Source organism: Crocodylus siamensis, chromosome 12 (genome assembly GCF_052110815.1).
Source record: "Crocodylus siamensis isolate JL-2025a chromosome 12, ASM5211081v1, whole genome shotgun sequence".
Taxonomy (NCBI): domain Eukaryota; kingdom Metazoa; phylum Chordata; order Crocodylia; family Crocodylidae; genus Crocodylus; species Crocodylus siamensis.
This window is the reverse complement of record NC_143406.1, coordinates 33,993,649-34,007,212: the sequence shown is the minus strand read 5'-3', so window position 1 is coordinate 34,007,212 and position 13,564 is coordinate 33,993,649. Positions and strand designations below refer to the sequence as shown.

Below are 13,564 nucleotides of genomic sequence, written 5' to 3'. Positions count from 1 at the left end.
GCCCGTGTCTGTCGCGCGCTTGCTGTCATCGCGGCGCTGTTTTGCGCTCCCGGATGTGCTGGACTGACGCTGGCGGGGGCGTGCACCACACCTCCTTTTCCTCTCCCTTGGCTTTCCCACGTTGGTATAGTCCACATTTATTACGCCCTGACTACGGGGGCCTGGAAGGCTCCTCCTGCATCGTTCCCTGGGAGCGCGCGTCCCCCCCTCCCGTCCTCCCTCCTCCGGTGGCGTCAGCGCTGCCAGCGTGGAGCCGGCCGGCCCGCGCCAGGCGGAAGTGAGCGGGGGAGGGAGCAGCCGGAGCCGGAGCGGCGCTGGCCATGGAGAGCTCCTTGGAGAAGGTACCGAGCGACTGGAGGCGGGGGCACGTGCCTGGGCTGGGGCTGGGGCTCACGTGGGGGAGGGGAGGGAGCTAAGATTGTGCCTGGGGACGTGGGGGGTCCTGAGGCGGGGGGAGGGGGCTGAGACAGGAGCTGTGGATGGGGGGGGCGGGTCCTGAGGCAGGAATTGGGGGGGCCTGAGGCAGGAGCTGTGGCTGGGGGGTGGTTCTTGGGGTTACCTAGGGGGAGCTGGCAGGGTCAGATCTAGTCCAGTGGTAGCAACTGCAAACAGGTGCTCCATGAAAAGCAAGGATATGTTGGGTCAGGGCAGCAGCATCCCTGTTTTCAGAAACTGCTGTGGAAGCCCCAGGGAAAAGCTGGCCCTCTGTGACCTGTGCGCGGAGGCAGAGCAGAGGTGAGCCAGGCGGAACGCAAAGGAGACCAGGCCAGTTTCTTCGTCTTGCCTCTTCCTGGCAACGGACTATAAATAATTCAACGATGTGTTTACCAGAGTGAGCTGTAAGCATCTCTTCCTTTCCTCACTGCTGGATGTGCAGGTTTTTATTGTGCTATTCTGAGGGTGTCAGGTGATCCGAGTTTGTCAGGGGCCCTTTCTGGACTCCCAGTGCCGCGTAGCCCTTTCCATGACAGATCTCAATGCTCCCGCCAATGTCAGTTGTCCTTTCTCCGTGAAATACTGAGTCACTTGTACTGTACACAGGAAGCCACTTTTTCCAGCCCATGTGCTGAGAGCTCATAACAAGAGATATTGTTCGCTATACCCTTGTTCTGAGGCAATTGTTAGTTTCTTTCTTGGAGAACGTATGTTATGCACTTGTTTCTTGGGAATATTGTTTTTGGAAACACAGTGCAGGAACTACAGGTTAACCCCTTTTCTCTTGCATTCTTCAAGTATTTTCCTCTTCTGTGCTTGCAGCTTGTGTTGTCAGAATGTTGGATAACAAGATGTTGACTTTCTATAACCCACTTGATACAGTCATTCCCTTTATCATTTCAAGAACTGGTACCTAATAGTATGCTATGCTGCTGAAATGCAACAGGTGCTATAGTGGAAGTCCTGTTCCACAAGTCAAAAGGGAACTGAAGGGGAAAATTGCATTGCTAGTTTATTCAGATGACCTTATATTCAGTTATCACCAGCTTTTGAATTTCTTTAAGAATAGTATATATTTTATATGAGAATGTTCAGACAATGTTTTCCTACATAATCTACACAGAAATAAATTTTAATAATTTTATAATTTATTTGGGAATTGGCTGTGTCAGTTCACATTGGATATACTTTGAAAAAATTAATAGTAATACAAGCTACAAATTATCTACCTGATGTTTGTCATTGTTCGTTTCCCATAACTTGACACATCCTAAAATCTATTAAGCTGTTATTTTGGCTGGAATTTGATAGGGCTGAAGACCTAATTCTTATTTTCTAGAGCTAACAAAAATCACGGCAGTTGACGCTTCCTTTAAAGGAGTCAAGCTGTTTGAGTGTGGCTTAATTAAATGTACTAACTCAGAATGCCGTCTCTGTTCTTCCTGAGGCTAATTGACAGCATGGTAAAATATGCTGATATTTAAAGAATGTGACAACACTACATTAGGAGTTCTCTTTACATTTTTTTCCAACTAATATAGTGTATTGTTTTAGCAGTGATGACAAACTTTCTTCTAATATCTTACTCTTATTTTATTTTTTTGGGGGGCTAGTGATAGTTTACTAAATTTTGCTCAGCATTGGAATGAAGTCCTGGCCCCCATAAAGTCGGTAGCAAAACTCCCATTGACTTTCATGGAGCCAGATAGTTGTAATTTTATTGAAATTATTTCCCATCTTTATTTCATAATTGGGGTGTGAGTGATAGTGTTTATACTACTCATCTAATAGTATTATGCACTACCTTTTGCATGCTTCAAGTTGTGTTACTTACTCCTTGAAGGTAATGTAACTGGTATCAAAACTTGTAGTGTCAGCACGGGTGGAATGTTGTGGCACAGTCGCTTGTCCTTTCATTACTTAGCAGTTACTGCCTCTCAAGAAGCAGACATTGATAAGATCAGATATTTCTGTTTCACAATAAACTTGTATTGGTCCCACAAATAGTAAAGAGTCTTCTCCATAACTGAATCTAAAATTATCTGCAGGTGAATCCGTGTAAACATTATTAGGTTATGCATAGTGTGGTGTGGTGGTTTGCTTTTGTTTAGCTGTTCATTGAAGTACCTTCCTGTATTTGAGCAACTCAGATTTATAATATGGTGAATCTCAAAGTGTTTTGCACACTTCATAAATTAAGTTTCCACCTTCCTGCCCACCAGTCCAATCTGGATTTTGGGGGATAGAGGTTTTTTGAGGACTAAAGAAATTATAACCCTATGCTTCATGGGGAGCTCAGGCATTCTTGGGACACAAATTGCAAACCTACACCAGTGGACTTCAACACCCTGAATTTTAACACCCTAAAAAAACAATTCCCTGTCTTCCTGCTCTGCTCCCCTTTATTTATCTCATGTTGCATGTTGTGACTTGAAATCTTTCTGGATTTTCATTAAAGTTAATTCTTGTTTGGAACCTCAGTCCCCCCTTACCCCACTCTAGTGCACGCATGCACACACACTGCCTCTCTCTTTCTGATTGAAGTGAGAGATTTATTTTGGCATTTCAGAAGTAATCTGGCTTACAGACATCTCTGACTTCCATGGATACCTTGATACAAGTAGGCAGAGGCCTCCTCTGAGTTTTTTTTTTCACCTTTTTTCTGAAGCTTCAAAATAAATAGCTCAACAGTCAGTACAATATGGCAGATTGTGTTCAGAACTGCTGTTTCTACAGCACATGCATTCTTGTTTTCTCTGCAAATAGAAAACCTATCTTGGGTCCTTGCCTAGCCAGTGATTCTTTACTCTTTTGTTACTGCTTATTATCATAACATGTTGTTAGGCTTTGCTGAAAGCTGCTGATGAAAAACCTGAGTGTAATCCCTTCTGCGTGTCAAGGAAACAATGAAGATTTGAGGGGTAGAAAGTCTGAATGAGCCCTACTCTTAAAATATCTTTCTCATTCCCAGGTGTGTATAATGTGTGTGTGTTTGTGTCATGAATAAGGCATTTCTTATGACTAATGATAAAAGTCACACTCTTTTTTTTTTAAACTCTAAGCCAGAGATGTCTGAAGATGATGTTAAAACTTTCCTTAAAGTAAATACAAATACAATGTATGTGACAAAAGTGTTTGATGCAAGACTTTTTTTCCTGAAGCATTTATGGGACTATGCTTGTGTGTGCTTTCTGGTTTGAGATTTGTGTATGCATTCTGTTTATAGATTTAGGATAAACTTCTGTCCCATATCTTTCCCCTTCAAAATGAAAAATACCATCTTTCTAAAGACAGAAACAAGGGTATTTTGGTAATATCTTTTTTTTTTCCCCCCCAGCCCAGAAGTTGGACAAGATTTCAGGTACAAAGTGTCCTTCCCCAGGTCTGGGAAGCAGTCTCTGCTGCTTTTTCCAGACCTGAAGAAGGGCACCTTGTGTCCCAAAGCTTATCTAACCTCTTTCCCAGCTCTTCACTTTGTCCAATAAAGGGTATTACCCTTGCTTCTTGCATACGGCTGGGACCACTCCAACCCCATCCTGCTGGAAATGCAAAATAAATAGAGGTGCATTGATACGTCGGTCTGATATCAGATCAGCACTAATATCAAGAAAATTGTCTGTATCAGAAATTGGCTTCGTGTGGCAAATTAATGTGGCCGATGAATGCCCTGTGCATGTGTGCAGCCACAGTGCAGCGTGTGGGTGGTGAGGAGCGTAGCCTGGCAGCTTGGAGAGCTGCATGCAGCTGATAAGTCTGTTGTAGTGGAAGGAAATGGGTGTGGGGGGGAATAGATCAAGATCTCCATGGTGAGGGAAGCAGTGGGGCTGGGTAGGGGCAGGCACTGCCCAGCTGGGGTGGGGCTTGGGAGAGCAGGTGCAGCTCCAACTGCTGCATGCACCCTAGGAGGGTGGGGGTGTGCATCTGCTCCAGATCTGTGCAAGGCATGGCAGATGCTGCTGCGGGCTGGGGCCAGGGCTTCATTAGGTTCTTCCTGGTGGAGGCTAGGCTGGGCTGGGCTGGGCTTGAGGCAGGCAGTGGTGAGAGGAGGGGATGGGTGCAGGTGGGAAGAGCCCAGCCCTCCCCGTGCAGATCCGGGGGCCTGTGCCCTCCTGGGGTGCACACAGCAGTAGGAACTTCCCCCCCCTGCAGCTTCCTGGATAAACCCCAGCTCCATCCTGCACTTGCCTCAGCCCCACTCTGTTCCTCACCACAGGGGCCTTGATCTTTCCCCCCTTCCCTATGCCCCTTCCCTCCCCTCCCCTCTCCCCTTCCACCATAACAAACGTACCAGCTTCACGCAGCTCGTCAAGCCGCCAGGCTACAAATTGGAATAAAATAAAATAAAATAAATCTGCTTGTCTTCTGAAACAGAAAAGATCTTATCATTTCATATATTGCCAAATGTCTCAAAAGGCTGAGGCACTAGCTTGCAAAATATTAAAAAGAATTTCACGACTTTTAAATTAAAAATTAAAGAGACCTCTTTGTGGGAAATATGGAAATAAACACAGGAATGGATTTAAGTTATGCTTATTGGAATGGAATCCCTATCATTTGAAGGAAACAAATGATATGGGGAGCAAATGATAAAAAAGTGAAGTTGTCTGTCAAACCTCTTTGTGGTGTGGTTTATTTGAAATCTTCCTCCCTCAGAATAAAGAAAACTAACTAATAAATACCTTGGTGGGAGTAAAGTTGATGAGCTTTCAAAGCTAGAAAGATTGCACTTTCTTATAAACCAAGGAATTGGAGGGACATAAACTTGGTACGATCAGAGGAAGATTCCTTTGATTCCAAGACAGGTTTTGCATGCAGCATTACTTGAAATAAGAATTCCATCCTGAGTTTTTCCTTATGATAAGATATAGACCAGATGAGTCCATGTTTGGGCACTCTACAACCTGCTTTTATGGCCAATTTGCAGAATCTGTGGTTTTCAATGGCAGGTAGGTTAGTGTGGCCTCCTGGAAGCTAAAATAGTTCACAAGACATAATATTTTGTAGGTAATAACCTTCTTTTTTCTACTTGATTATTTCAGACTAACATGGATTACCATCTCTATAGTTACAGATAAAACTGTAATTATAATGACTCTTAATCCCTCAGAAATACAATATTCCCATTAAATCTTTTTCAGGATACTCAGAAACAGAAGCAAATATTTTTAACTTAGCCATAGGGGTTAGTATGCTAAGAATGGATGTTGATTAGTTTAAGAATCTCCAGTTTCTGATGATAACCCAATAAAAAGTAGCATGCTCTAAGACAACATATTTATTCTTGAATGGAGGCATTAGCTTGGCAGTATGTGCTTGTGGGTGTGTTTTTGTATATGTTTTAATTTACTTCCTTGTTCATCTTTATAAGAGCCTTTTTTTAGAATAGGAAAAAAACATCCTGGAAAAAGTGTGTGCACATTTCTGTGCATGTGTGTATACCTAGAAAATGTATTGTTAAATTCCTGTATTGTCTTGTCCTAGTAGTAGGTGTTAGGAACAGCAGTGGTATCAATAGATATTGGCAGTGCCTCTAGCTCTAGATACTAACTTTTAATTCGATGTAGGAATTGCTGCAGGCATTGGGATTTCAATCCAAGTATTGCTAATAGCGATCTTTAATAAGGTAGAACTCTTAATGTCCTGAAGTCAGCATAATTTTATGCTCTTGAATTAAGCTGATGTGTTCATAATTTTTTTAGACAAGTCATTTTAGGTATACAACTTGTGAAGTAACCAAACATGCATTGGTCATGCCTATTACCATGTTTACGTGAACCCAAGGAAAGGTTTTTTTGTTGTTTTGGTTGGTTTGTCTGTACCATCCTGTTCCCACCCTCGCTTATTTAATATGGGATGGGGGTGGAGGGAGCTTCATCTTGGATTCAAGTGTCTGCCTGGAGCAGGTGATAGCTCTGGCTCCGGCTCCAGCTTAAGGTCTGACCCTGACTCAGGCCCAAAGCCAGAGCTACAGCTGCTATCTGCCAAGGGCCAGGGCCTCTGCTGCTACCTGGCTAGGGTTAGGGTGGCTCAGAGTGGCTCAAGGTGGTTTGCGCAGCAAGGCGGGAGGAGTGTGGAGGAGACTGCATGGTGTGTGTGGGGCCAAGGATTCAGGGGGTGACCACACAACAGCAGGGACGCTGCTCTGGCCCCAACCTAGGGTAAGGATGGAATCACTGCCTATGCCAGGCCAGGGCTGGAGCTGCTACCACACTACCTGATCAGGACCAGAGTCCCTATGTGCTCTGTGCCCCAAACTGGAGCCAGAGCCACTATTTGGCTCAGGGGAGTGGCAGCAAAGTGATAAGGCGTACAGATGGCAGGGGTACAGGCAAGGGGACCAAGGTGCAAGGGCAGCAAGAGGCAGAGGTCAGGCCATTTGTTTCCCTGGTGTAGTGTCGGGGGAGATGAATTCAAGACAGCCTTCAAATAAACAGATTCTGTGCATGGAAAATTATAACAAATTTGGCGTGTGACAGTTCTATTAAAAGGCAGTGGAAATCTGGGGGCCTTCTACCTGTTGTTAGTATGCAGCTTTGAATGGGATGCTGAGTGGATGTGTCCCACAAATTTCCTGCAAGCTATCGTGGATAACTTTAAACTCCCTGAAGAAACCCGGAAGTAGAGTCTAACCAGTTTGTAGACTCTGAGGGTGTAGACACTGCAAAGAACAAATACCTTGTTGAAATTTACTCAAGCCTGACCCAGACAAGAAACTTGTTGTGGAAAGGAATTCAGATTGCTGTATTATTGCATGATGCTGCTGGCTTTTTTATTTCTATTTTATCCACAGGTCATAAAACCTCTTCATACATTCTTTCAACTGGATGCACCTAAGCAGGGAACAAAATAAAATATTTTAATGCCATTGATTGTCTAAAGAGAAATAAAGCGATTCAAAAATTCCTTGACTTTCCTAGGACAGGTGAATGAGCTGTCTAACAGCATAAACCACTAGGTTACTATTAGGGGAAAAAAAATCTAAGAAAAGTACCTGAACATTCAAATAAAATAATCTTGGCAAGCAATAATAGAACAATTCTTCAGTTGTAAAGAACTCGGAAAAGCCACAACAGGTCAGAATGTTTTGACACTGGATTCATACTTGAAATTTCTGGGCTTATCTCGTGAATTACATTTAGGAGTTTGCACAACTAACAGTACCAATATTATGCAGCACTTCACAGCACCCTGGTTAAAAATCTCTGCTTTAAGTAGGCTGTCTATATTATCAGTGGTCTTAGTGGGATTATCTTTGAGAGAGACTCCTTCCACACCTGTTGAAAGATCAACCTTGATTAGGAGGGAGAAGATATGGGAAAGGAAAAATTGGTCTGAACTTCTCAAGAGGTTCAAAGTGGGAACCTGAAAAATGAGGGAGTTGAGAAAATTCAAGCTGAAGGAAAGGCAAAAGAACCAAGAAGTGCAGAGGAAAGTGTGTGAAAATGCAGAAAATAACATGGAGGAAAGCATGGAGATTTACACCCAATCAGCTAGCGCACTACATGGATAGTGCTTTATTTTCTAGTACTTGGGCCACGTACCAACCCATCCCTTCATCAAACCCTGAGCAATAGTGTACTGCAATATTTTTTCCAATGAAAATTACTGAAAGTCTAAGTGAAACGACCTGTCATTCGTGCAGAAGCACTTGCCACATAAGTGTTTTGTTTGTTCCTACACAAACCAAACACCATGCACTCAGAAAATTAACAAAAGGCAGCGTACCACCTATGGCAGCAGTCAGCAACATTTTCTGGTGGCAGGCAAGAACAACCCAGCTCAGACTATCTTCCCTAACCCATAGAAGAGTACCTGTTTCTCGCTCTGTACTTGCATGGAGGGGAAAGAATTGGGGCATGTCTCTAGTCTGTAGTTGAAGAATCCCATTGCAATGAATCCTCTTTCTCAGTGGGCCCATTCTCTCTTTCTGCGCCCCTTCCCGCCCCCTCCTGTCAAAATTTTATGCAGTTAGACATATTTGATAGTCTAACTGTACTAAGATGATGACTTCTTTTTATTGTTTCCCCCCCCCCCAAAACTGAACTGCCCATTGATCAGAAATGCTCCACAGCACAATTGTCCTGTTCTACTGACAGATCACTCTCCAGTTGGTATTCATGCATTGGACAGCAGGTGTGAGCTCCACAGACTATTTAGGAATGGGGACATTTGTAATGGCAAGTTCTGGCACCTTTGCTGATTGTCAGCAGTAGCACTGCAATCTGATCCATTTGCTGATTGCTGGTTTTTCAGGTCAGGAAGTACCATTCCCCAGTGTGCAGCTGGTCAGTGAATGCAACTGTAGCATGTAGCAGTTTTCAAGTGTTGTCTGTATCCTGCTATCCTCTTTGGTTTTCTCACTTTTACAGATGTCCAATTGATTGCTGTGGCCAAGTTTTACAAATACAGAAGAATGTTGTATGTACTAAAATGAGCATGAACTCTGCTCTCTATATCAGTGATGTTTCCTTTGGCAAGAGGGAATAGAAATTAAGATACAGATACAAAAAAGGGTAAATTATGGAGAGGTACCGGGAGAATTGGGGGAGACTAGTCCCATAATTCCATGGAGCAAATATCCCACAGTGGGATTAAAATATGTCTCCGAAGGCAGAATAGTGGTTTGGGGAGCACAAGAATGCCTACCCACAGAGTACAGAGGCATTATAGTGGCAAAAGCAACCTCTTGTGAGAGAATGCACACTGGTGAAGTTGTAAGCAGTTGCATTCTAGCACAAATGCTGCTCGTACTACTTTGGGGTAGACATGGTCTAACAAAAGAAGTTCGTCGTTGTATTGGTTGATAACCTGTTTGGGGGAAAAGGGATGGACCTAGAAATAGAAGCCAGGTATGACTTATAGCTGACTAAATGCTGAGGCATTTTAATTTGTTTGGGGGGAAAGCTCATCTCAAGAGAGTTTCAAAGTGCTTGCATTGGTGCTTCCAGGCTATGGTATGAAAAAATACTAACTGGGAAGCTTTAGTAAGTAAGGAATGGACAGCGTAGCTTAAAGGGATAATATTCCCTCTCAAAAGAGGATCATGAAACACTTTACAAATAGTAATTAAGGCCCTGGGAAGACTTAATGTCTGAAGTGCTCCAAATGCCTTTAAGGTGCTCTAAACAGTGAGCATGTAGATGTTCCAGCCAAAAGAGTGCTTCAGAAAAAGAGGAACATCCTTTTAAGCACTCCCTGAAATGCCTGTGTACTCTACACAGTACACAGGGGATGTTCCTCAGTCCTCTATTCTTACTGCCCTTTCCACCTCCCCTGGGGAGCAGACGGGAGATCAGGGTGAGTAGCCTGTGAGTGCTGTCTTGTGCACATGGTTGTCCTCTGTTCTCTGGAACTTGAAAGATTCTTTGCATGCTTTCCACTTCAGTCTTGAGGCTAACAAAAAGGATTACTTGCGCACCGCAGCCTCCAGACCTGGAAAACAGAAGACTGAACACACAGTAGAGTACTCTTTAACTATTTGCTCCACTTCCCTTCTCCCTCCGCACACTTCTGGAGGGAGTTGAACCTACAAGGATTGAACAACCTGCTATTGTACCTAGCATTGCAGTGATTTTTAAAGTGCTTCAGCTAAGGGGAGCAATTGGAGATGGTCTGTATAACAGTGAAGTTCCCTGTATATGAAGCATTCCACACTGGAATAGAATTTACAGTGCTTCAGATGTATTCATGTGCTGTTCGTGGCTATCATCTCAGAATCCCTGTAAGTTATCATACCTATCTTGCTGGTGGCAAAATTGAGGAATAGAAGTTAAGTGTTTTGAACCAAGTCAGAAAACCTCAAAGCCCTTACAGGTTGGTGGATAGATTGTGTTTGACTTCTTGTGCTTTGAATGAAACCCTTAGTGAATATGTTAAAATAAGGAGTAGAGCTTATGCAAGTTGTACTTCCACCCCTGTTCTGTCAGACCACACCTTCCCACATAGGAGGAACAATAGGTCATGGCATCAGATTTGATTTCAGTGTCATTGTGTAAGGGAGTTATGGCTCTGTGTATGCTTTTTTAACCCTACTTGACTTTTATTTTTTTAACCTACACATCTGTACGGTACAATGTGTATTTCAAGTAAGAAAACAAATGTGATTACTATTCAGGTATTCAGGTAGCCTTTGGAAGAAGTAATGAAAATAATTTAATTTGACACTAAATCCATACAAAACCCTAACATCCAACAAGAATTTAGTTATTTAATGTCATTCAAATTAATCTTTTGCAGCATTATGGCAAAGAATAGCAGACTGAAAATGCTGTTGGGTTACTGTACTTTGCCAGTTGTACTGGCAAAATATTTGCACATATGGCAGCTATAAAACAAACATGAGATGGAATAATGGGGCAGGGGAGGTAAACACCCGCAAAATTTAATTCCTGACAGTCGCAACATATGAATTATGAGTTGCTTTTGTTTATAGCTTACCATCGTAAGGACAATTAGATCATTCAACAGATGTCAGCATCTGGGACAGATCTGTTTGATTATTCTGCATGCAGTACTAAAAATCTTGTTTTTTGTATTTAATACAGATACATTGCTTAATTCCAGCCAAGTATTTTTCATTTTGTGTGACTAACAGGCTGCAGTAATCAATGGCATTCTCCCTTTAGAGTGTGCCATTTATGCCAGTAGAGGTTACTTTATATAAATGAACAGAATGTCTCTTCAGAGACTTTTGGATTTGATGGATAGAATGTCATGAGAACGTCACTACAAATGCATAGAAATATCACAGATAAGAAACATAATAGATTCAGTGTGCTTTCTGCTTACCGTTTAAAGTAATTTTTTTGATTTTCTTTCTTAAAACATGATGGCGAGCACTTGCTTTTTAATTTTCAAGCTATATTTTTGTTTATTGCTTATTTCATGACACAACTTGAAATTTTGCAGCTTTGTTAAATGTCTGTGGATACTTTTAGCCACACCATCCTTCTTATTCCCATCTCATGTGATTTTAATATAAAAAATAATTATTGTTGCAGGCTTTTAAAAATCCTAATTTAAAAGAAAAAAACAAAGTGTATAACTGCACCTGGTTCTGGGTTCCGCACTTCAAGAGGAATGTGGACAACATGGAGAGGGTCCAGAGGAGGGCCGCTCGCATGATCAGGGGACAGCAGGGCAGGCCCTATGAGGACAGGCTACGGGACCTGAACCTGTTCAGCCTCCACAAGAGAAGGGTGAGGGGGGATCTAGTGGCCTGTTACAAACTAGTCAGAGGGGACCAGCAGGCACTGGGGAAGTCCCTGTTCCCCCGAGCACTACCAGGAGTGACTAGGAATAACGGTCACAAGCTGGCAGAGGGTAGATTTAGGTTAGATATCAGGAGGCGCTACTTCATGGTCAGGGCGGCTAGGATCTGGAACCAACTTCCAAGCTAAGTGGTGCTGGCTCCTACCCTGGGGGTCTTTAGGAGGAGGTTAGATGAACACCTTGCTGGGATCATTTGACCCCAGTACTCTTTCCTGCCATGGCAGGGGGTTGGACTCGATCTGCTCAGGTCCCTTCCGACCCTAGAAACTATGAAACTATTCTAGTAGCAAAGACTTTGGTATCAGGACCAGTCTTCTGAAGGGAGGCTATACATACATTTCTAGTTTGAAGCTTAGGCCTTGAGGAGTGTTGGAACTAGAGAGGAAAGAGGGGCTTACAGCTTGTCTCCTGGTATCAGAACCTGGCTCTGCCTTAGTTTCTCTACTCATTCAATCGCATGAGCCAGCTCTATCAGTGAAGCTTCTACCACTCTTTGTATTTGCTACTTTCTTCCCAGGGATGTGTTTTAGCGTTCAAATAGAACTGAACATTACATGGGTAAATAAAGTCCTGCCAGCTGTCCCCTCCTGAAATTTCTGACTCGGACAGCTTCTGCTGCTGTCTGCAGAACAGGTATCCCTATGTCTTTTTCTCTGGCATAGCAAGCCCTATACCGGTCCTTTCACTTTAGGAACTCTCTCACCACTGCCACACTCACTCTTGAGCTGCTTGTTAGCCTTATCACCAACTGAGGCAGCTGGGTTATAAGTCAATGGTGAGGACCAAGTCTGATGCTTAGGATGCATCCAGACAAGTGTGGGTATACAGTCTGCAGTGCTTCACACTGCATGTGCCCACACATGCAGGCATTGTCTGCGCTGCTGATTTGCAGAGTGGGGGGTGGGGGAGGGTTGATGCCAGGATCCCTTTAAAAAAAAAAAAAGAAGCAGCCATATTGCTGCTGCCAGGTAGACTCCGTGCTACCATATTGCCATATCTGGAGGCCCTCAGGACCTCTGGTAAGGCTGTTGGGGCAAGCCCAGGTGCTGGCCCCAGCCTTCCCTACCCCACCTGGGGTAATGTGCTGTGCACCAGAGTGCATGTTCATGGGTGTTTCCCATGGGCAAGCAGTAGCGGCACATATTGTGCTGCTGCTGTTTGTCCTTGGAGAGATGCACATTCCTGCTGTCGTGTGGACACCTCCTTACAGTATGGACATAGCTACATTTGGAGCTGGTTCACAAGGGGAATGTTTCAAAAGAGCAGGAGCTGTTATATTCCAATTGTATCATTCTGGCTTTGTCTGCTGTTAGCAAAACCACTCCAGCATTGACTTGGGATGAACCAATGTTAAATTTGGGGTTTTGCCACATTTGTATCATTCCTAACTTGTCCATATATAACCCTAGGAATGTGTAACCCCTGCTACCCTTTTGAAATGATTTCAACTGTGTGTGTCTAACCTCTGTGACAGGACTTCCAGGAGGTGTAACAGGGTGGCAGAAGCACACCAGGCAGTGGTGGCTGCCAGCATGGCTGTGTGCCCTGCCAGCAGAGGCTGTTATTTTTCTCCCTCTTTCTGCTCTTTTTTCCCTCAGTGTGACGGTCTGAAACATTATCTTCCTTGCTCTTTCTGCCTAAAGTAACATTAAATGTCATGCAGTTTAGTTTCCTTCATGGTAGTTAATATTTTAAGTATGTTTAATGATCTCTTATTGGAACTAGAAGTCTAAACACCTATCTGTCACCTGTCTAGTGTGCGTCCATACATACTATGCATTTATATTTTTTCCCTGAAGTTCAAATGAAAAAAATGACACACAACCTGATTAAGAAAAAAAAAAACTTTTAAGTTTTG

At 43.4% G+C, this 13,564-nt stretch overlaps 1 protein-coding gene across 2 annotated transcripts in view; it reads left to right on the top strand.

Moving 5' to 3' along the window:
* The first annotated feature begins 178 nt into the window (after nt 1-178).
* Nucleotides 179-13,564, top strand: part of PDXDC1 (pyridoxal dependent decarboxylase domain containing 1) — a 60,884-nt gene continuing 47,498 nt past the window's right edge. The window contains exons 1-2 of one of the 2 annotated variants that reach the window (XM_090024321.1): nt 208-341; nt 3,280-3,406. Coding sequence is in view for 1 of the 2 variants with exons in the window: in XM_090024320.1 (XP_089880446.1) it covers nt 321-341 (21 nt within the window). In the remaining variant the exon portion in view is untranslated. Of the gene's footprint in view, nt 342-3,279; nt 3,407-13,564 lie in introns of both variants that reach the window. The other variant, XM_090024320.1, reaches the window with a different exon arrangement.